At 42.4% G+C, this 23,072-nt stretch overlaps 2 protein-coding genes across 7 annotated transcripts; both read left to right on the plus strand.

The window, feature by feature from the left end:
- The first annotated feature begins 4,479 nt into the window (after positions 1 to 4,479).
- Positions 4,480 to 16,803, plus strand: LOC117838529 (protein SWOLLEN 1). 3 transcript variants are annotated; one of them, XM_072290892.1, is made up of 17 exons: positions 4,480 to 4,725; positions 5,571 to 7,699; positions 7,832 to 8,008; positions 8,649 to 9,076; positions 9,176 to 9,428; positions 9,493 to 9,580; positions 9,903 to 9,955; positions 10,038 to 10,149; positions 10,221 to 11,782; positions 11,864 to 11,973; positions 12,362 to 12,461; positions 12,615 to 12,792; positions 13,615 to 13,685; positions 14,857 to 14,978; positions 15,061 to 15,945; positions 16,308 to 16,398; positions 16,485 to 16,803. In XM_072290892.1, exons 2-17 carry the CDS (start codon positions 5,581 to 5,583, stop codon positions 16,499 to 16,501), a joined length of 6,366 nt encoding a protein of 2,121 aa, XP_072146993.1. In that variant the 5' UTR covers positions 4,480 to 4,725; positions 5,571 to 5,580; the 3' UTR covers positions 16,502 to 16,803. The 3 variants fall into 3 exon arrangements, with proteins under 3 accessions (XP_072146993.1, XP_072146994.1, XP_072146995.1); XM_072290893.1 differs by having other exon boundaries at positions 13,618 to 13,685; XM_072290894.1 differs by having other exon boundaries at positions 9,505 to 9,580.
- Positions 16,804 to 18,571: 1,768 nt separating this feature from the next.
- On the plus strand, positions 18,572 to 22,672 carry LOC117838344 (2-oxoglutarate-dependent dioxygenase 11). 4 transcript variants are annotated; one of them, XM_034718339.2, is made up of 5 exons: positions 18,572 to 19,023; positions 20,480 to 20,835; positions 21,102 to 21,349; positions 21,676 to 22,000; positions 22,130 to 22,672. In XM_034718339.2, the coding sequence occupies exons 2-5, from the start codon at positions 20,575 to 20,577 to the stop codon at positions 22,373 to 22,375; spliced, it is 1,080 nt and encodes a 359-aa protein (XP_034574230.1). In that variant the 5' UTR covers positions 18,572 to 19,023; positions 20,480 to 20,574; the 3' UTR covers positions 22,376 to 22,672. The 4 variants fall into 4 exon arrangements, with proteins under 4 accessions (XP_034574230.1, XP_034574232.1, XP_072146747.1 ...); XM_034718341.2 differs by lacking the exon at positions 18,572 to 19,023 and having other exon boundaries at positions 19,811 to 20,835; positions 22,130 to 22,344; positions 22,467 to 22,672; XM_034718340.2 differs by lacking the exon at positions 18,572 to 19,023 and adding an exon at positions 19,812 to 19,952.
- Positions 22,673 to 23,072: the final 400 nt, after the last annotated feature.

Genomic DNA, 23,072 nt, shown 5'->3' on the forward strand with positions numbered 1-23,072 from the left:
CTAGATAGACGGGGCAACCCACCAATTCAGAACATATTGCCCGGCCCCGCACATCAACCTTATGATTCCAACATAAGTAAACAGGCAACTCCTATAACTCGGGAGGGGTAGAAAATCACCCAACTTTTATCGAGTCCCTATTTAGCATTGCAACTACTCGACTTAACATACTAGTATTCAGAACATGAGTACCTAGGATCATGCAACTAAAGTTTCAAGCAACGCCTATAAATTTAATGCACAAACATAAGTAACAGAAGCATTGCATAAACTTTAGAAATCAAGATTATGCTTCAGGGCTTGCCTTCCTGTACTAGGGTTGTCTAGGGCTCGTTTGAAGCTTGACTCGGTTCTTAGGCAACCTCGATCTGATTCACTTCCACAGACGGCTCCTCCATAGCTTCCGGGATCAACTCGTAGGTACCGTCGGCAAGATTTGCTTCTACACGAGATGCATATGCAGAATTTCAATTACATGGTTTTACGTGCAAGTTGCATTTCATGAATTATTGCAGAAGCATAGATTGCATTTTGACCACATTCACCTAGACAAGATTTTGAACTTTTCTTTTTTCGTAAAGTAAGGTGTGTTGTGATTTAAACTTAGGTTTGATTTTGATGGTGATTATATACACATATAAGATTCTAACAACTTAGAATTCATAATAGAAGGGTAGTGTCATGTTGGTGCTGTTTGGCAATCATTTCAAAAGTTATCCTGTTTCTGAATAAAAATATTAGCTATTTTACCATTTCTAGTAGTAATTGTATTATTAATTTAAACTAGCTCTTAAACATGGATAAATGTTTCTAGAAGCATTTGTTAAGATATGATTCTGAAATTTTTACAGAAGCTTCCCCTCTACACAAGTGATCTACTGTAAAAATTTGAGATGCATTTGACTTCTACAGAATCTACTAAGAACCAAACAGTACTAACTTGCAGAGTATGAAGATTAATTTTTAACTAAAGTTTCATCAACAATTTGGCTCTACAAATTTTACAGAAAGGTTATCACCACTAACAGAGGCTACTATAATTTTTTCAAGGTTTTTATATACACGAGATCTATTTATTGCATACTAAGGGATTAAACCACATGTATTTCATTAAGCAATGCAAAACACATATTTTACAGGAGCAAGTATTTTTAATAGTTATTTTTACTAGTTAGAAATGTACATAAGGAACTTAACCAAATTTACTTTGCATTTTTATCTATTTTCCACTATTTATCATGCAAATAACCAGATTAAAATAACAATTAAGCATTTGAATTTAAAATAGTATGAACATCAGGGATTCTAGTAGCACAACTTATAGATCCAAAACTTGCATGTCAAAAGTAAGCTAACAAAAGTGGTTTCATATTTTTCAAAGCTTTCTATGATTTATAAGGTATTTATTGGCTTTTATACAAAATAAATCTTAGTGTTAAATACATGATAGTAACATGCATAAGAATATTTTTTTAGTGAAACTAGGCATCATCTAAAGTCCAACAAAATTAATTTCACACTTTTACCATTTTTCTACTCGTTTTCAAAATTTCAGCCGTTTTATTCAATTTTTAAACCGAAAAGGATAAACATGTTTTACGTCCAGGCCCTTGATACTTTTAAACGCTCACAACTAAGTCCTGTCATTTTATGACTTAGACCCTGGAAAGAAAAGGGTCCTTACAATGTGGCCCTTAGGCTTGGCCGGCGGCGCGACGAGCTCGATTCTGGCTAGCGCCGGCGGGGAGGGGGCGAGTGAAGGGCACGTGCGTGACTAGGGACTCACCAAGGGTCGCTACACTATAGGAGTCGTGGGCGGAGGATGGCTGGCGGCGGCGCTTGGCGGTGAGCTCTCGGGCATGGCGGAGGCTCATCTTCTCTAGCGTCGGTGGTGGCGGAGCTAGCCGGGGAGATGCTCGGAGAGGTGGAGCAATGGGTGGAGAGGGCTCTGGAGGGCTCATGCAGCGGCGGGAGTGCTCGGAGGGGGGGGCTCCATGGGGAGGTGGCGATGGAGAAGCGGCAGAGCTTCGGCGCAGGGGAGAAATGGTGACTGACCGACGGTGCGGCGCTAAGCGGGTGGCGCCGCGTGGCGACGTCGCGCGTGTTGCGTGGGGTGATCACGCACCGAGCTCGCGTGTGTTCGCGTGGCGTGCAAGGGCAGCAAGTTTGGTGCGGTTTTGCTTCAAAATTTTGAATTGAACTTCAAAAATTTCAAATATAAAAGTTTAAGCTGAAAAATTGAACTTCAAAAATTTCAAATATAAAAGTTTGAGCTGGAACTTCATGCTACAACTCTTACAAAAGCCAACTGGTGAAATTCGAGCTGAATTTGGAGTTACGGTTGGTTAAAAAACTGTGGAACACCGGCTTGGGGTGAATTTGAATTTGTCCCAAATTCGACTGAACTTGATTCGATTTTTGAATATCTTCCATTCAAAATCAGAAAAAGTTCAAATAACAAAAGTTATTTAGTTTGAAAAGTTCTAAAACTTTTATATTGGCCAAAAGTTAAGTTTATATATGAAATTTGTTTTTCACTCCTACCCCCAATCAAGTGCTTTTTAGGGTGTTTTTTCAACACTTAGGGAATTTGAAAGGTTTTTGAGTTTGGTATTTGCAATTTGGCTTGTTTCTAACCTTTCCTCCTAATTTCTCTTATTTTATCCTTTTGAATTCTTATTTTGCCTTTTTTTTAAAATTCACATTGTGCCCTTTTTAATTCTATATTGTCCTTTTGAAATCTAGGGTTGTCACAATGTTGACCTCGTGCAACGTGGTTCCTGGACCTGGCGCATGCACCGAAGCAGCCTGCGAGGAGTTGGCCGTTGGCCTGAAGCAGCTGCATTGATTGATGGGAGAATATTTGGTGGAAACTTGAAAAGGTGAATCTATAGACATACTTTGCCGAAACTTGAGATTTTCGTATGCACCTGAAAATTGAAATTGTATTTTTGTAGGTTGATTTTGCATCCCAACTTTTACAACAAAGTACCGTTTCAAATTTCTTGAATACCTCTAAGTATATTTCTAGGAGGGTTTCATATTTCCACCAGAAAGTTGGTTCCCACCAATTATTTCCCATGATTGATTTTGTGTTATGAGACATAACTTGACCAGGTACGTGGAAAACTAAGAAAGAAGTTTTTTTCTTTTTTTGCGAGGATGAGGAAAAAAATCAAAATTGATGGCATGTTGCAGGTAGAGTTTGTCCATTTCACACTATTTATCTATGCCAACCACTGTGCAAAGGATTAAACTTAATACTGATAAAAAAACATGCTGGCTTGTGTTCACCGGGTAATCTTTTTACTGAATTTTAACCATACAACATATGCATATTTAATGCAACTTTTTTTTCTAAATTCATGTCCATATTTTTTTAAATTATTGATGTTAAAGTTGTATTGTTTTTAGACATTATATTTGCAACCAAATGGAGCATCAACATTCGGCCTTTGGTCGGAATAAATCTTGTGGCATATTCTCTAAGAAAAGCTTACAACAAATGAAAGGATTTCGCATCACCTTGTGAATACAAAATTATGGTGATGTAATGTTTCATGAGATTTTCCCCCAAGTAGACACTAAATGCATGGAGAAAATTATGCCGGAGAGGTTGCATTCTCACTTGCGCCTTCATGCTTATTCTCACTTGCGCCTTCATGCTTAGTCCCACAAAGGTCAATCTAGTATAAAAAGGTATTTTAATTTATCATGTCTTTCCCATATTTGAAAATATCCTTGTTCGACCTGTCATGATATGTTGGGCGGGGATCTAAATGTTGTTGTCTTTCAAAACATATCAACAAACCAACTTAATAGACATGAGTTCACAATTTCGCACGTCACGCATTTCACCGCCACTATGATCATTCATCGGTCAATTAATTGGAAAAATTAGCAATTTGGAAAGTTTGTCTAATACCTATTTTTTTTATCATTTCAAATTTGGCTCATTTGAGCATCAAGTTCTTACTCTATCTGTTCCAAAATTTCGGTTGAGTTTAGTTTTGTTTTTAATTCTTTTTTTTTAACTTTGTCAACATCTGCAGTTCCCACTGAATGCACACATATTTCACGGTGAATTTTAATATTTTTAGATGTTGATGTATTTTTTTTTATAAATTTAGTTAAAGTTTTAAAAGTTTAATTGAGGGCAAAAGTGAAACAACCACCTTTTTGAACGGAGGGAGACCGGTGGTCCACGGGCCAACTCCACGGAACTACGGAAGCGCTCACACCTGCGAGTCACGCTCCTCGCTCCCTTGGTCCACTCACCGGTGACTCAAAAACGCCGCTCCCTCGCGAGTCGCGACGGACCAAAGTCTCGTCTCAACTCGGCCAGACCCAAAACCAAAAGCCAAGTAGCCAACCCGGGCACCTCCGGTCCTGTGCGCAGCAGCCAGCAACCGACCGGTGCGCGAGCCGCGTGGTGCCTCCTGCGCAGCCGAACCACAAAACCCCACCCCACCACCACCCCCTCCTCCCCAGTCTCCACCAAGCTCCCGCTCCCACTCGCCTCCTCCGCTGCCTTCGCTTCGCCGCCGGCCGCCGCGCGACCCTCCCCCGCCGCTCCGGGCTCCGCCTCCGCCGCCGCTGCAGAAGCTAGGGTTTCCGGCGCCGGGCGCCGGGGTATGAGCAGCAGCCGCCGCCCCGCAGGATCTAGGGTTCCGACGATTCCGCTCACGGATGGAGGGTGGTAGAAGGGCGGGCGAATCCCTCTCGGTACCTCTCCATTTCCCCCCTCTATTTTCTTTTTACTTGGCGTGCCTCGCTTCTGTGCGGCACTGTGTGTGGCTGCTGTGGGTTACCCGGCTCGTGCGCGTAGCTTGGCAGGTTAGGGTTTGGGGTGGGTGGCGCTGGAGCTGGGCCGCCTTGTTTTCAGGTGTTTTCGACGGTTTTAGTTTGTACTGTGATTTTGTGCTGAGTTATTTGTTATACAGCAAGGTACTATGTCGGTCTTGTAGAGTTGTCTGAGATGCTGCCTAAAACACTCCCTCTTGTAGAGTTGTACTGTGATTTTGTGCAAGTTATTTGTTATACAGTAAGCATCTCTAGTGGGTACTAGGTGGTGGGCTGGTGGCTATGTATCACGATACCTGATGCAGGTATGGCAATACTGGTACGCTGATACGGTGATGCCTGGAAAACAAGGATACGCCGATAAGGCGAACAATAATATATTTAAATTAAGTACATTAACGAATCTTCAGAGAATTCAACCACTGCAGTGAAGAACAGCCACAATTCTTTGCATTTCCTCCCACGAATTTCCTCCCTGGACCATTCCAGCCTGAGAAATGGTCTCTCAGAGTTGTCTGAGATGCTGCCTGCTGCCTAAAACACTTTCTCTCTTAAATACACGCATGTGCACGTGATGTTATTTTGCCCAATGATTTTTTTGGGACATCCATCTGAAGAATAAGTAATTAAGTAGCTTTTCTCCCATATATGAACTGTGGTGTATGTAAATGTGATGCTCCAATATATTTAGCTTTGCTCGAAAGTGCTGATTTATGTTTGACTAACAGGGAAATTGACTTAATGGTTGATGCTTTTCTATTTTGCAGTTATACACCCATGGATCATGACGATACTGATTTTCAGAGTCAAAATTTTCAACTAGCTGGCGAAGACAATAACAGGTTCCCTTCAGGTTTGCGACCATTTGCTCTGCCAAAACTTGATATTGAGGATCAACTACAAGGTCATCTTCGATTTGATAATTTGATAGATTCAGAAGTGTTTTTCAGCGTGCAAGGGCACGAGAGTAATTGGATTGAGGTTTTGTCCACTGGAAGCACTGTTGTTGATTTTAGTTCTAGTGCTGCGGAATCTTGCTCCATATCGAAAACTAATAATGTCTGGTCAGAGGCAACATCCACTGAATCTGTGGAAATGTTATTGAAATCAGTAGGAGAAAATGAGACAACTGGTAATATGGACAGTAATGCACACCTTCAGTTAAGTGGTATGGACAGTCAGACTGATCCATCGAACGTGCATCCTAAATCCATGAACTCTCCGACAGATAGTACTGTAGTGCCAGCTAAGAAAGATCAGTCTCAGAGCACCGATTCTAGAATGACTGATGATCCTGATCGTTCTCAGAGCATTCATTCTAGAATGGCCGCTGACCCTTCAAACACTGAGCCTCAGATTGAGCATTTTGCTCCTTTCTTGATGAACAAGGAAACTGAGCAGGCAGCAGGTTCTGTTGCTGAGAAGTGCATTGCAAGTGAGAAGTTGTCCTCTTCAAACAACACATCAGGAAGCTGTCCAGGTGTTGGCAACTATTTTGAAGCAGTTCATCATGACCATTCTCTGGACAAACTCAGTGTACCCTCTGCCGAAGTAGATTCTAGAAACTTGAATAATGAACCTTTCACAGAGTTGGCTCCCCTTCAGAACATATATGTCAATGACTCATATCACTTTGAACAAGATGATAAAGAATCAGAGGTTGATGTTACTCAGGATTCAAAGATTTGTCATATTAATGAAAGTAAAGTTGAAGGAGGACTACCTGAACTGCAAAGTTTGTCATGCGCTGGTCAGTCTTTGGGGGCTGTGAACTTGTCCAGTCAAGTTAGCAGTGAAACTCTATTGTCAGAAAGTTCTGATGGATTGCTAGAGGCCATTACAAATCCAGTTAAGCTGCACAGGAGTGATACTACTTGCAATAGAGTCGACAACACCCTTCAACCATCTTTTTCCCCAGTGCAACATGGAACTGAAGGTCTGAATACTTCAATTGACAGGAGCAATGAACTCAACGCCAACGAGTTTGGCATTGGTTCAAATTCTGCTCTATCTCACCTATCTGAGGCAGACTCACGGAATTCTAATCCTCATCTTGTCAGTTCTCTGTCTCCCAAAAGTAAGGTCGCTGATACCACTGGTGTTCCTGAAGAAACAAAGAATGCTGGAGCCAGTAGTACGAACATCAGCTGTACTGGTGATGAATCAAAACTTGGAGTGTTGGAGCACCATCAAGATTCTGTTGATAACCTAAAAAGTGGTGCCATGGAAGAAAAGACAAATGGGGAGGAAATACCTGCAGTTTCAGGAACTATTGAGCAAACGGTGGAAAATGACCATGAAGAAAATGCTACCGGTGCTACAGGTACATCAAAGGATAAGGTTAACTCTTCTGACAGTATTGCACCTGAAAACTTTCCAGCTGACACTTTCAATGCTTCAGAGGATCCAAACATTCCCTCGATAAATCATGAGACATTCAAGGAACGTGACACTCCTGCTTTAGTAGAGGAGCCTGAAAACATGCATTTGGACCTCTCTACTTCTGGGCCTCAAGAGAAAATGTCAGCTCCAGCGATCAGTTCAAGCAGTGGTATCACTTCTACCACTGTTACCGACACTTTCGGTACATCAGAGGATAAAAATGGCTGTTCACTAGATGTTTCTGTTGATGATTCTTCTGCTTTACCAGATGAGAAGGACTTGAAAGTGTCCACTATGAATCATGAGGGCCCATTCAAAGAAGGTGCTAAATCTGCTTTAGAAGATGAAGACCACAATGTTACTCCTGGCTCTGAACCAGGTGGGATGTCAGCTGTGCCTGAGGACTCAAACATTGACGTTTATAGTAGTACTGTTTCTGCTACAGAAAAGGAGGAATACAAGAAGGCTAGTTCTTTGGGTGGTTTGACCACAGAAGAAACTCAGGATAAATCAGGTGAGCCTTATGTTTATGTTTTTCTCCTATTATGGTCTTGATTTATTAGGCATCTTTCTAAATTGTTGTTGTGCACTTTGAGCTTGAGCTTGTTTTACTAATATAAAACTGATAATGCGGGGATCCATTCAGGTAACCATCCAGATGCTTCTTCACAGAAATGCCAGACTGATAGATCTTCGATACAATGTGAACATCACATAGATCAAGCTACACCACCCTCATTAGGCATCTCAACTGGCAAAGTTGTTGAAAAGATTGTAGAAACTCCACTAAATACAAGCGACGATTTGAATGCACATGTGCAAGGTCAGTTGTTTTGCTAGCACAATGTCAATGCAGTTACTTTCATTCCTGTGATCACCATTTTGAAGCAGAAAATCCAACATGCATTTATCATAATGTCTAACTTGATACGTGCCAGGTGCACAATAAGTCATGTCCAGGCTTATAATAATCATTATAGAGTCACATGTGTACTATAAGAGCGTCTCCAGTGGTCTAGCTTAGAGCTAGCTGAATCAATACTTTACTTGTTGAACAGTAGAAAAAGAAAGAGATTAGCGTGGAGGTAAGAGATAGTCTTGAATGTTTTCCAATGTACTTCTCTCTCACAGCACAATACTCAATGCTACCTTCTCTCCTCTATATTTAACTTCTTAGAGCTACTGCTAACTCATACCATTGGAGACGCCCTAATCATTTATTGGCCTGTCTTAATGTACATTTTAAGCTTCAGGAGTGGAAAAATTTAGATGGTTAGTTTAATCTGTTGGCACTTCTCATCCTGCATAGAAATTCTCAATCTGAGCAAAGTAAATTGGGTTGGGAGATGAACACATCTATGTAAAGTTGACATCCCCAGCATACTCACATACATGTTAAGCCTTGCTAACATAAACACATGAATAACTTTGTTGATGCAAAATGACATTTTTTTTTGCAACAGATACAGTGTTAAATCATGGTACAGATCATAGTCCTGGTACTGTTCCATCCCAAGGCAAGGTAGGCTCAAGCATACTCGAACCTGGCAATGGTACTGAAATCTGCACCGGTACTACATGTGGCTCCCCTTCAGGCGCTGAACCCTCTCTACAAGGTGGTGGACAGGGCAGCAATGCATTACTTCCTAATACACTTGATGGACAATCTGGGGATCCAAAAGATTGTGAAGCCTCAGCTGATGCTGCTCAAAGCTCAAAACAATGTTCTACCAGAAATGTAGGATGTGCTCCTGATTCTCAGGAGACTAATCCAGCAGGAGGCGACAGAAGCTTCTCATTTGAGGTGGGAGCTCCACCAAATGTATCTGAGAAAGCTCATAGCCCTGTTTGGAGCCCTTTTCCTAGATACAAAGCTTCTCAGAGTACCGAGGTCTCTCTCTCTCTCATTCTGTGTGTGTGTTGTGTGTGTGTGTGTGTGCACGCGCGCACCTATGGCCTATTGACATGGTTTATTGTATCCACATTTCAGATAACCAGTGAAAATCTTCAACCTGGAAGTCCTGGAAGCTCATTGAAGATAACCACAGAAAATCCTCAACCTGGAAGTTCATTGAAGAGTAAGAAAACATCTATTGTAAAGTCTGGTAAAGAACAGCTGTCAGAAAGGAAAGTGGCTGAAAGTGCTGGGGGGCCCTCAGACAACTCTAATATTGGCAGTAGCACTAAGAATAAAAGTTCCCCACCAGCACAGTCACAACATCATCCAACCCCCGAGTGCTCTGGTATGCAAATCTCCTATATTCTACAGTTCAGAGCTATTAAATTTACTTTATTTGAATATTTCAGTTTCCTATGCAGATTTGGTGAACCTTCCATTCACAGACCCACAGCATTTGCAGCTACGTGCACAGATATTTGTTTATGGAGCTCTTATGTGAGTTATAATATCTTAAGTTACTCATATCGCGAATATAAGTCCATATAGCCTTCTCTCAGATGCATCGACTATAAATCAATGATAATTCCAATGCATTATGTTCTTCCATGTCTTCCCTTTTTTAACTGCACCCTAATGGCCTCATCAATGCAGTAAACTTGCTTCGTCTCCTAATTATTCCAATAATTGATGGGCAAATAGGGGCAGGCACCCCTCACTTCAATTCTTGTGCCCAAGTCGAAATAGATTATATTCGGGATTGGATGAAGCATTTATTTGCATATGTGCTATCTAATATAAGTTAATTTTCTTTGGGCAGTCAAGGAACACCACCAGGAGAGGCTTACATGATGGCAGCTTTCGGAGAACCTGGTTTGTCTTGTTTCACTGTTGAATGTTGTCCTTTTCCACCTTCTCTATGTATCTTACATATTTTTTGTTAAATGAACAATAGGTGGTGGTAAACCTACATGGGAGGCAGCTTGGCGAGCTGCTGTTGTAAGATTTCAGTACCAAAAATCAATTTCTACTGGTTTAGAGACCCCCACAAGTTCACGTATAGGCAAGTATATGAGATAGTAATGGTACCATATATGACAGAAATCTATTTTTTCTGACTAGCTGAGTTTGCAGGTAGTTCTGTGCCTGAAAAAGGTAATAAGGGTACGGCAGTTAGAACTGCGCCAGCTAGCAAAAAAGGTGGCAAAACTGTGGTGCCAGCACATTCTTCTGTAACCCTGCAGTCTCCAACTTTTAATGTGCCTCTTGGTAGTTCTACGTTTAACCTGCAGCGAGGTACTCATCTGGATTTTAGCCAGGCAGTATCACCATTTACATATAATTCACACATGAGGCAGCCGTCTCCTGGTGTTGCTCCCTGGTATCCTCAGAGCCCTGGTCCACGTCCTGCTCCCTGGCTGATTCCATCACAGAACTTAATATTCGATTCATCGGTGCAACCGACTGTTCCTACCAATGAAACTGCAAAGGGGGCGTCATCCAAAAATATATCCATTTCACACGCTGTTTCGCCTGGTTTAGTTGTTCCTAGTCCAGCACCTTCTATTGTTTCTTCTCCAACAGCTGTTTTGAATGATGAAAAACAGAAGGCGCCAGCTTCTAGCTCTAAGCATGAAACTGCATCACGAAAGCCAAGAAAAAGAAAGAAAGCTTCAGCAAGTCTAGAACAGCAGCCCGTCATTGCTTCCCCTCAGCTCAAAACAGACATGATGTTAACTCCTGAAACCAAGCACACAGAAGGATTCACCTTATCTACTCATCCTCCAAGTAATGCTTTGGGTAGTAGGGTTGTTCCTAACACAAGCCAGATCCCCTCTGTAGCTAACTACCAGATAACGGGTGGTATGGATAGTGAACAAAGAATTATCTTTTCAGAACAGATCTGCGGTACAATAGAACAATCAACTGGACAAGCCAAAGGTGCAAGTATGCACTCAATGGAGGCAGTTAGGCACAAAGAAGGCATATGGAGCCATCTATCCACAATCTCAATAAGCAATTTACCTCGAGAAGTTGAAGAGAAGCTTACCTCAGCTGCTGCTGCTGCTGAAGCGGCAGTATCTGTTGCAAAGGCAGCTGCAGAAGCTGCCAAGATGGCATCAGAGGCTGCATTACAGGCTAAAATGATGGCAGAGGAAGCACTTAACTCTTCTTCATCTCTAAAGTCTGTGCATCATGAAGCTAGCGAATTTTATGTCAGTAGCAATCCACCTAGCTTGTCAAGTTCAACACCAGCATCATCTCTAAAACTAAAGAACACCCATGCTCCAGGTTCCATCATTTCAGTGGCACGGGAAGCTGCTAGAAAGAGGGTTGAAGAGGCATCAGCAGCGGCAAAACGAGCAGAAAACTTGGATGCCATACTGAAAGCAGCAGAGCTTACTGCGGAGGCTGTGTTCAGAGCCGGTACTATTATTGGAATGGGTGAACCACTACCTTTTACTCTAAGGGAGCTCTTGGAAGCTGGCCCGGATGGCTACTGGAAGTCCGAGAGAGTGAGGAATAAAACTGGAAGCAGTAATGTTAATCCAGTAACAGAAACCTTGGAGGTATATGCACCTGCTAATTTAAGTAAACCTGGCAGAAAGCGTGGTCGGAAACCTAAATATGATCAAGCACAACTGAATTTGGAGCCATCTTCAAGTGGCAAAGAATTGCAGCTGGAAGAAATACACTCAGGTAAAGTTACAACTTACTTTTGGCATGCCAAGAACGCATTGTTCACTTCCAGCTCGTTTACCTTTTGTTTTGCTAATGTAGGACATGGGGTTGAAGATGTTCCCACCGCTGTGCCACTGGATGGTAACCGAAATGATACAGCACCAATTAGCATTATCTGGAATGGCATTGAAAAAGGATCTGCTGTTGAGGTCAGTTTCTTCGTTTGGCTTGCACATCACATAGTTAGTGCTGCATTATCTCTGAACTCTGGATTCTGGAACTACTTTCTGTTATTCTTGTTCTTATTGGTATATACTCTATGATATGCATTGATATACTCCCTTGTTTCCAGATAGCTTACATTCACACACTAGTAAAAATCAGAAAAAGTTATTGCTTCAACCTTTTCATATTAATATGTTAGTAATGATCATAAAAGAAATTTTGTGTCCTTTCTAAGAAATTTATTTATGTTCTTTTTAAAAATTATGCTTCATTTCTTGTCTGCTTATTTGCCAGCTTTGCTGTGATCTGATGTGATTTGCCACCTCAACTCTTCAACCTTTTGAGAGTGTCATTTCATTTTGTTTTCGACAGGTTTTATCTGACAAGGGTGGGTTTGGAGTAGCTTGGTTTTCTGCCAAGGTTGTTGATATAAATGAAAATAATGCGTTTGTCAGCTATGACAACCACAATGGTAAGTACTCATTTGTTGAATCACACGCGAAAATTTTGTGCTGATGCTCCTTCCATGGCGTCATTTTTTTAACCTTTCCTTTTCACATCTTGCTATACACATTTAATTGTTAACCTTTGTGCTAATAGGCCTTGTATTAACCCATCTTTTCAGGAACTGGTCCACGCGAAGAATGGGTGCCATTGAGACAAGATGGTGATAAGCCGCCTCAAATACGTCTTGCTCATCCGTCTACCTTCTCTAAATTCAAAACCAGGAAAAGGCGCAGGGAAACAGCAGGAAGTTGTTTATGGGTTATTGGAGATCATGTAGATGCTTGGGTCAAAGATAGGTATGCTTTTCAATTCTCTACACAGTTTTGATGGAAAAATTCTTTAATGTTTGCCAATCAGGAACAGTGTAGGTGTCATTTCTTTTGGGAGCCAAGCAGCTGAAGAATGTGGATAGCTAATGCTTATCCAAACCTTGATATAATACTTTTTTTTTATGCAATTACTCAGTGCATTGTTGAGCATCCCCCCCCCCCCCCCCCCCCGTTTTTTTTTTACTATTTTGGGATGGAGGTTAAACGCGTAGAACCAGCTCGCAACTATTTCTAAAAGGGATCTTAGCACTACTTTTACAATTCATGGTTCACTGATATTTTGTCAGTCTATGATAAGATGAGCTGTCTGGCAAGAATCAGCCATAAATGCAAAGTTCAAACCTAGTGAAATTTAATGTGAGAGCATAGGGAAGCTGGAAAATTTGTTTACTTAAATCTACTTGCATTTGAGAGCAAATTTCTTCATATATATTTCTGTCGTTTATCTGGGTTTGTATGCATTAGGTACCTTGTAGTGGTTGGGCCTGTTATTGAAGTTTACCAGGTCATGGAGTTATCCTACCTCTGAGTGTAGCTCTCAATTCTTTTGAAGTACGATTCTGGCTTTAGTTTTCCACCTCTTTTTTGGAGGTTTTGTGTAAGTTCCCAAGCTATCTGTTATAAATTTGTAAGATATTTTCTATATCTGATTAGCTGCACCGACCTTTTCTGTCGCTTGTTATCGCACGAATTGCAGCTGAAATTGCTGCTTGATATGAGTTTACTATTTGTTGTGGTATCAGTAACCTTCAGTTACTGTTTGCTTTATCTGATGCCTATTTGTTTCAGCAGTTGGCGAGAGGGAGTTATTGCTCAGAATTATGAGGCAAATGAGACAAAGTATGTTGTACATTTTTCAGGTAATTTGCACCCCAGGCTCCCTCTTCACATTTTTCTCCTTACCTGGCTATGTAATTTTATATACGTTCTTCGCGTTACTACATAAAACTGAAACTTAAAGGCTAGGAACAGTGGTTGGCTTTCATCAGTGTGCTACATGTGCCAAAAGTGGAAGCACATGGCAGCTGCGGCACTGTGAATTACAAATAGGCAGAAACAACATTCCTATGCTCTATCAAACTAGACTAATATAACAAACTGTTCTATTAATCGCATGTTTCTAACAATAGAGAAGATGGTGCGTCTTATGAGGTCCTTCAGTTGTCATCCCTGGCCCCAGCATTGCTGATCATTATTTCTCGAGTTTGTACATGCTAGTCACCTGAGTTGTTCTTTAGCTTCGTAAGTTCTATGTAATTTTCACTGAGTCCAGGATGTCATCCCCCAATAACCCAGTATACCGGTAAATCATTTGCAATGTGGTGCCTGCAGATAACAAGTGCAATTGCTTGAGCATTTGTGCAATTGTTCTTCAGCAGTACACTAGTACCTGCAACTCTGCCTATTTAATGTTCTAGAAATGTAGGTCACTGGTCCACTGTCAAGTACTCCCTCCATTCCAAATTGTAGGTCGCTTTGGCTTTTCTAGGTTCATAGATATTATTATGCATCTAGACATACACTATATCTAGATGCATAATAATATCTATGAACCTAGAAAAGCCAAAACAACCTACAATTTGGAACGGAGGGAGTACTACTAGATACGCAATATGTCCCTGTCTCCTCAGATCACAGGGATTTCACCCCTATACAACTTATGAAGTATCATAGTCAATGCCAAGGTGCATAATATATTCTTACTCTTAACTAATAAGCATGGTGGTCCATCCATCTTTGTTGCAAATTTTCATATGAAATCAATTTATTTTGGATAAAAATGTAAATAAGCACGAACCAGAAACCTCCAAATATCTGGAATAAATTCAAAGATGTTAATGAACCTTCAGTCAAACCAACGGGGGTATATATAGCACTGGGCAATGCAAATATGCCTCTGAGCTGAAACTGATATTTTTCAGTTTGGCAGAATTAATGGTTCATTGATTACTTTTTTAATTATTGTATCTGCTGTATTGCTATGCGTTATCTGGATTAAAGTTTAACTTTGTCCTAATTGTTTATTTCCAGTTGGAGGTGGTGGCGAGTCGTTAGTTGTCGATGGTTGGAGTCTTCGTCCATCACGTGTTTGGAAAGATGGTCAATGGACAGAGTGGTCCCGAGCAAGAGAAAGGAAATCTAAATCCAATAAGGTTTGGTTTTATTTTCTAGACTTTTTATCTTTTCCTCTGTACTTCTGCACAATGACTGAATTGCAATGCACTATGATTTTAGGGTGATTCGCCTCTTGAGAAACGCCAAAGGACAGACCTGCTTCAAGCAGGCGGTGATCTATCTATTGTTGGCGAAGCAGGGGGTCCTTCGAAGGACAAGAATACCAATGCAAAAAAGCCGGAGGAGCTAAAGCCATTGCCTTTGTCTCAGAGGGACATGGTTTTCAACATTGGGAAGAGTGTAGCTGAGAATAAATCTGATGCTCTTGCATTCAAACGGCCTGGATTACAGAAAGAAGGATCGAAGGTCGTCTATGGTGTTCCAAAGCATGGAAAGAAGAAGAAGTTTATGGAAGTAAGCAAACATTATGATGCAGGCCAATCTGACAAGATTTCCGAGGGCAATGCATCTAGCAGGCTTGCGAAACATTCTATGCCACAATTGCCAAGACCGCGTGAAAATACTTCTAAAGTTGATCATAATAGAGGAAGGAGGGTAGGTGAGATGAGGTCTAGATTACCTAAACCTACAAAGTCTCAGAATGTTGCAGCTAACAGCGTTCCTGACAAGGGTTCCTTGCCCATATCTGTTCCAAATCCTGGTGTTTCTGAAAGGACTTCTACTTTTGCGGGAAGTACAACAAGCACTTCCAACACTGAGAAGCCCACTATAGAAAAAAATAATTCTGTGCTGGGCACGGGCCTTAGAACTGAAGTTCCTTCTGTTTCTGAGATGCAAGCTGCATCTAACGTTCCTACTTCCAAGCAGAATGTACCCGTTAATAATCGAGCTAAAAGGAAATATGTTCCTACTGTGGGTAACGTGAACAGAGGTGTACCTAGAACCTCTGAAAGGACTAGTTCTGATTCTGGTGAGCCCCAAAGGACTAGTTCAGATTCTGCTGAACCCAGACGATCTAACCGGCGAATTCAACCAACTTCAAGGGTAAGCACAACTATATCTATGTTCCAAGTTGCAACACATTTATATTAATATAGATATTGCCTTTGGATTCCCTTTTGTCATTGAATTTTCATGGTGTGGCGCTTTCTTTAACTAATTGTTTACTCTGCATGAAATATAATTAGCTTACAACATATTCCTATGCTATTTCCTTCAGTTATTCTAGCCTTTTCATACTTCGTTTTGTGGGACCATTCGGTATATGTTACTGTGCTCATTTCTCTGTGTGCTTTCGCACGAGTGGTGCTAGTGTGCTGTGGAACATGTTATGGAGCTTGCCTGAAATGACTTACATATCAAACTTCTTGTATATGGCTAACTTCTGCTCCAAATTTGTGCTACAGTTACTAGAGGGTTTGCAAAGTTCCCTCATAATCTCCAAAGTTCCTAGCGAGAAGGCTCCTAGGAGCAATTACAGAAGTGCTTCGTCGAGAGGTAACTCTTACACCTGTTTCCTTAGTTTAGTTTAGTTTCTTTTTCCTTATGTGATGGTCATTCTGTTATGAAACTTGTGGAAACAGGGAGAGGTCATGGCTGAGAAAAGGCACGACAACACTGTTTCTAATGGGACAGCTCTCCTCGTTGTACATAGATGCAGCCATCCAGTATGGAAGCCGAAGGATAGGATTGGAGTAGAAGCTTTTATTGGAGCACAAGGATTCAGATGTATTATAAACTAGCTCATTCTGCCTCCCTTTTCTTTTGCTTGCTTGAATCAGACATAACTCTTCCGTGTTCTAGAATAGCAATTAATCTCGTAGTAACCTCCTAGTTTGTGTGGTGTGGATACGCCGGGAAAGAAATTGGGCGTGCCTTAAATTTATCCGACAGTTTACTGTATCCTGTTTGGCCGTGACCCCCATGCGTTGCTTGATCATCCGTTCCTTAGTAGAGCTCGCTGCAGTCGCAGAAGCAGGATGAGTGACGTTATGTAGTGAAGGCTGTTGTTTGCCCCCCCTTTCTTTTTTGTAACAACGCTTGTTCATGCAGAAACGATGCCAACAGAGTGCTGAATTGCTGGTTTGACATGTTCGTACAAGCATCCAGGTCATGGGATGCAGACGTGTAATAGTTGGTGTCAGAGTTCTTGAGTCTTGACAATCGATGCCTGGAGGAGAGTGGGTGGAGGACCTTGCTTGAGGCGGCGTGGAGGAGCTTGCCGGGGTGGGGCAGAGGAGGCCGGCGTGGCGGAGGCCGGGTCGGCGTGGAGAAGCCAAGGCGTTGACCTCGAGCTCCACAATGGTGAGGTAGAGGAAGCCAGCCTGGGGGGCGGCGCGACCAAGGCTGCCGCCATGCGGAGCCATCCTGGGGGCGGCGTAGCCAAGGCCGCCGTCGACGGCGGAGCCGTCCGGGGGGGGGGGGGGGGGGGGGGGGGGGTTGGCCCGGCCAAGACCGCCGTGCGCGCGGAGCTATCCTGGGCGAGCAACTCGACCTCAACAATGGCTGCCAGCTGAGGAGCCCGTCCCGGGGGGATGCGGCGCCGGCGAGCCCCGGTTGCTTCATGGCCTGGGCACAAATGGGGAGAGAGGCGGAGAAGAAGATGGGGGCGGCGGACGGCAGGTGAGGGGAGGACCACGAGGAAGAAGGAAGAAGTTCCAAGGAAAGAAAAGAAAAATATTGAAATGTGGGTTCACTTTTTTAGATGACAGGTGGGGGTTCATTTTCTGTGACCAACGGTGTTAAAATCGTCATCCATCTCATTCCCTCGATCCTTGGTACCAAACAATGAACTGGGATGAACTCATCCCTCTCAACCAAACACGAAACGGGACGGTCCCATCCTAGAAAACGGAACGGAACCATCCCATCCTACGGCGTCTCCAAACCAAACACCCGCTGAGAGTTGCAACGAGCCAATACTGAAACTCGTCTCAGAGCTAGTCTCCGGAACTGGAGATGAGGGGAGAAGAGTTTGATCGGTGAACTAGTATTGACTACTAACAGCCTCGTCGGCGAGCGCAGGAGCCTCTCCATCAGTGAGCTACCTAAGACTTTGCATCATTGTCGACTCGTTCGATTTTTTGGTACCACCATTCTTCCGAAAACTTTTCAGGGACGTTAGTCAATCCGGCTCTAGCATCTCCGATCCAATCGGTCATCCATTTAGGCGATGGATGAGGCACAATCAACGAAGTTGTTGCTTTTGGGCAAGATCTGCTGCAAAAGCTTGTGTATTGTCTTTGTGATGGTCTAGGTGTTAGGTGTAGCTTTTGTAAGTGTCTTTTGCTTATGTTGCATTTAGTTGGTCTTTCATTTGCACTGGAGAGTTCATATCATGCGTCAGCTGTGTGGTGGTGTAATTGATGTCAGAATAGCCCCAGTCTAGACGCCAAAGGATGTTTTGGCTTGAACTCTTTCAATGGAAGCTGGCAACCCTAATAATATTTCAGTAAAGGAAAATTTGCAAACATATCATCACTAGGTTAAACTATACTTTGCTCTTTTACCAGTTACCACCAATGAGACATCCAATGCTAAAATACCAAGCTGAGTTTGATTTTGTATTAAAAAAACTGTGTTTGACCTTAGAGCATCTACAAGAGTGCCAAAAAACACTCCCAAAAATCGATTTTGGGTACAAAACTGAAAAAGATCCCTCCAACAGTGGCCCAATCGCCTGCCCAATTTTTCCGCGCGGCCTAAAACAGCGCTCTACGGTGCCAGATATTGGCCAGCGTTGGTTCGCTCCCAATCCCGAAATTCTCCGTCGTCGCCTGCCATTCTTTGCCTCCCGCGCATTTTCCCTCCCGGTCGCGCCATTTTTCTGCCAATCGAGCCTCCGCCGCACCCCATCCCAGCTCCCAGGGCGCGTTGGGCTACCGGCACCGCCTCCCCTCCGTCCAGCGTGCCGCGCCCCTACTTCCGCCGCGGGCTCCCTGGCATCGACGGCGCAGGCTCCCGTCTGTCAACCGACGCTAGATCCCCTGTGCCCACGGCGTTGACTTTGCTTCGTCAAGCGCACGGCCTGCTTTGAATCGAAGTTATTTCCATCCATCTACTGTGTTGCCGGTTGCTGGAACCAGGACTGGCGGGAACGCCTCCCTCCGTGGCTCCGTCCAGGTAAAAATGAGCCGCTTCCTGTACCATCACATGGAGTTTTGCTTCGATTTACATGGCTAGTTCTGAAGTTCCATGGTTTCCTGAAGTTCCGTAGAGTGGCAAAACAATGGATTGTTTGTGCAGGAAAATGGATCTTGTTATTAAATCAGGACGTAGGTGCGTTGGTTATTTTTCCCGTGAAAAAATTAGGATCTGAGCCCGAATAATGATGACGTATTACTATTTAAATTTTTGAGCAAGTACTCTTTCTGTTGTTCCAAATAACAAGTCATTTCAACTTTCTTAGAGTCAAATCATTTTACATTTGATCAAAATTACAGAGAGGATAATAAAAATTTTATGGCACCGAATAGATATACTATGAAAATATATTTCATGAAGAAACTAATGGTACTTATTTGATATCATGAATGAAGTACTTTATTGTATAAATTTGGTTAAATTTGATTTATTGTATAAATTTGGTTAAATTTGAGATGCTTTGACTCTCAAAAAAATTAGAATCACTTATAATTATAATTAGGAACTGTTGGCTCCCAAAATTTTTTGGCAAGGGCTCGAAACCAGATTTTTTAGTTATATTTTTTTTAGGTATTCTGGAGATGGTCTTACGATATGTTTGGGGTTTGCAAAAGCAAGACCCTTCAACAAAAGCTGGGGACCTAAAAAGAAATTTCTTACACCTGCCGCCCGTCCTCGCGAAGTCGCAATGGCGACCGGGGCGGCCTCCGCGGCTCCGCCCCGAGCAGGACGTGCGGCGCAGGCCGCGGTCACCAGGTCGGTCCCGCAACGCGCCCCACGCTTTCGCTTGGGCTTCTTCCACTAAGCATGTCTAGTAGGGTTTGGATCGATCGATGGCTTGATTGGCCTCTTGCCCCAATGCCGCAAGCTCCTCCGCGGCTTCCCGGTGGTTCCGCGTCTGATCGAAGGTGCGTCCCATACTTCGATTTCAGCGTTCTGACCGCCGCATGCGCCGCGGGAGCTTCATGTCACTGCGATCGCCGAATCGGTGCTATGCGGTCCCGCGGGATGCTTTCGGAAAAAGAGGCCCTGGGGTATCAGAAACTCAGCATTGGACTGGAATTGGGTCTGAAGATTACAATCTTTTCATTTAACAATCTGTAGGTCGATTTGTCACTGAGGGGGCAGAACCATTCTGCAAGTTGCCTAGCATATTATAGTACAACTAAAAATGATGCTCAAAGTCAAAGATGATGTGTTCCTCAAGCATTTGTTATGGCTGTGCCAATCATCCTACAGAAAGTCGTCACTTGAAAGTGTAACATGTGCATATTTGACTTTGTTACCAACTATGATTGCGTAAGCAGATTGTAACAGACTTGTCATGTGGCTTCCTTTGGAGTTAGACTATGAAGCAATCGCTACTTGTATGCTAGCTGCCAATCTTAATTCTTCGGAGTATATCTTAATTCTTAATGTGAATTGTCTATTGTAGCCTCAGAGGTTATCTGCCTATCGTAACTGTTGCCTTAAAGCCATTGAGCTAGTTGCATCAGGGAAAGTTTGTTGCTTCAAAGAAATCAAGGGAGGATGGCTGAAATCTTTGACAAAATGAAAGTGGAGTTCGTCGACCAAGATGAGTGTGTGCAGGTTGTTGCCGACAACATCCGTGGCACCGGTGAGGTTCCTGAAAGGTATGTCAGGTCTGAGATTATGTCTGATCCTGCCATCGACGATGCCAAGGGTTACAATCTACCGGTAATTGATATGTCGAGATTGCTGAACCCTGAGTTTTCTGAGGAGGAGACTGCTAAGCTTGGATCTGCCTGTGAGCACTGGGGATTCTTTCAGGTTTGTGTTCTTTCAGACTACAGCACCTTTTAAAGAATGCATCCCCACAAATTTATCTCACTGTCTTTCTGTCTTCTGTCTTTCTGTACCATGTCATTGTATTGCATCTGTCCCTGTGATGTTTATACACTCTGATTTTTTTTTTGCTTCAAATAACATTTCTTGTTTCACTTATAAAAAGTAAAGAGAGATCCATTATTTTGCTATGCCATACCACCATTCACATTAATCACATCAAACTGATGAGATTAGTGTGAGACTCACAGCTAGTGAACCATGGGTTCAATGGAGAATTGCTACAGCAAATTAAGGCTGACATCACAGAGTTCTTCAACCTTCCACTGGAGGAAAAGTTGGCAGTGGCAATTCCACCAAATGGCATACAAGGGTTTGGCCACCACTTTGTTTTCTCCAAGGAACAGAAGCTGGATTGGGTAGATTTGTTGTTCCTTGCCACACGGCCTGTTGAGGAAAGGAGTCTGGCCTTCTGGCCTACAAAGCCTTCCACATTCAGGTGAATTTGTCTTGCACCACTCAGTTCCTGCCATTTTTAAGAAAATTTTAACTTTCATGTCCGTAACAATTGGATGCTAGGTTTGTTCATCTAGTCCAGTTTATATTACGCAAAAATGTCTAAAACAAGTTACACCACATACCAGGAGCTAGAGAATTGCTTCTGTAAGCCAACATGGAAGGTATCTATCCAAGGCTTCTTAATGTTTTCATATTTGAGAGCAGCTAGATTATAATATTAAACCATGCTTTATGCTGAAGTAGACAGAGATTTTGTTCAACATAGGTCTCATTACCCCATTTGATGCTGATGTTTGCTCATTATAGGGACACACTGGATAGGTACTCACTGGGGCTGGCAAATGTATCTGCACAATTGTTCAAGTTTATGGCCAACAACCTTGGAGTTAACCATGAGGCACTCCTTGGCACCTTCAAAGGTCTGCCTCAGAGCATGAGGATCAACTATTACCCTCCCTGCAGTCAAGCTGACAAGGTTTTAGGTCTGTCGCCGCATACGGATGGTGTTGGCATGACATTCCTCCTACAAGTAAATGATGTAGAAGGACTACAAATCAGGAAGGATGGCAAATGGTTTCCCGTGAAGGCTATACCTGGAGCTCTTGTCGTCAACATAGGGGATGTTCTTGAGGTATTTGAAGTAACACTTATCAATGTGCCCTAGGGAAGATTGTCTAATAACTATAAGATAATGTTACATGTCGAGAGTTACACTTGATCACATCAACTAAAATCTATTAACATTTTCTATCTCCAACAGATCCTCACCAATGGTAAGTACAAGAGTATTGAGCACAGGGCAGTAATAAACCCTGTCAAGGAAAGGATTACGATTGCAACATTCCATAGCGTCCACCTTGGCTGCACCATTGGCCCGCTTCAGGAGCTGTTGAAGACGGACCAGGCGCACTACAAGGTGTTAGATAGTGTTGAGTTCACCAAGGGCTATTTTGCTGCAAAGCTAGAAGGCAGAAGGTACTTGGAGAGCTTGAAGCTAGGCATATGAGAGTATGCTTTTTTTTTTTTAATCTTTCTGTTGGTGACTGCGTAATGAGTAATTGATAGTGAGTTTTTTTTTTCTGATATATGGCTTTCAGCACAGATGTGATATGATGCTTCTGTTGGTTAGTGGCTATAGTTGATAGTGCCTTCTTTCCTTTGTCTAATATGTATGTTGCTTTCGGAATATATGTGATAAGGAATCCACGAGCGTTGTAATTTTGCTGTTGCGTGCCCTGTGCCTGACTACCTGAACCATATACTCAAGTATATTTCAAGGGCTTATAAATGAATATTTTGTGCACATTCTGTATCTTGTACACACTATGCAGATAAGTATGACCCTCTGAAGCGAAAATTGCATAAAGCATTGTATCCAGTTTTCAAATACCTCTTGCAGCGATTTCTAAATTATTAACACTATGTTACATTTGCATTTTAAAGAGCTCTTATCTAGTTAATGTATATTCACATGGATAGTCAAATATGCAAAAGACCTGAAAGTAACAGCTACTGACATCCACATGGCAGTGATATTTTTGTTTTGATTTATGTTTTAAGAAACAAATAATCGAGGAACATTATTTGTACTACCAAAAGGAGAGCGTGCAAGTCGGGGGTCTAATCTTTACTAGTTCAGTTGAATGGACTGATATAAAGCAGTTTTAACAACAGTAATGCTGTACTCCGACGTGATATAATTT

This window comes from Setaria viridis, chromosome 9, assembly GCF_005286985.2.
Source record: "Setaria viridis chromosome 9, Setaria_viridis_v4.0, whole genome shotgun sequence".
Lineage (NCBI taxonomy): Eukaryota > Viridiplantae > Streptophyta > Magnoliopsida > Poales > Poaceae > Setaria > Setaria viridis.

Bases quoted from the DNA above. Each gene is read 5' to 3' on its own strand.
- LOC117838344 (XM_034718339.2), top strand. From the start codon at position 20,575: ATGGCTGAAATCTTTGACAAAATGAAAGTGGAGTTCGTCGACCAAGAT. The intron at 20,836-21,101 runs GTTTGTGTTCTT...TGAGACTCACAG, and splicing joins AGCACTGGGGATTCTTTCAG to CTAGTGAACCATGGGTTCAA. The intron at 22,001-22,129 runs GTATTTGAAGTA...TATCTCCAACAG, and splicing joins ACATAGGGGATGTTCTTGAG to ATCCTCACCAATGGTAAGTA.
- LOC117838529 (XM_072290892.1), top strand. From the start codon at position 5,581: ATGGATCATGACGATACTGATTTTCAGAGTCAAAATTTTCAACTAGCT. The intron at 11,783-11,863 runs GTAAAGTTACAA...TTGCTAATGTAG, and splicing joins GCTGGAAGAAATACACTCAG to GACATGGGGTTGAAGATGTT. The intron at 12,793-13,614 runs GTATGCTTTTCA...TATTTGTTTCAG, and splicing joins GATGCTTGGGTCAAAGATAG to CAGTTGGCGAGAGGGAGTTA.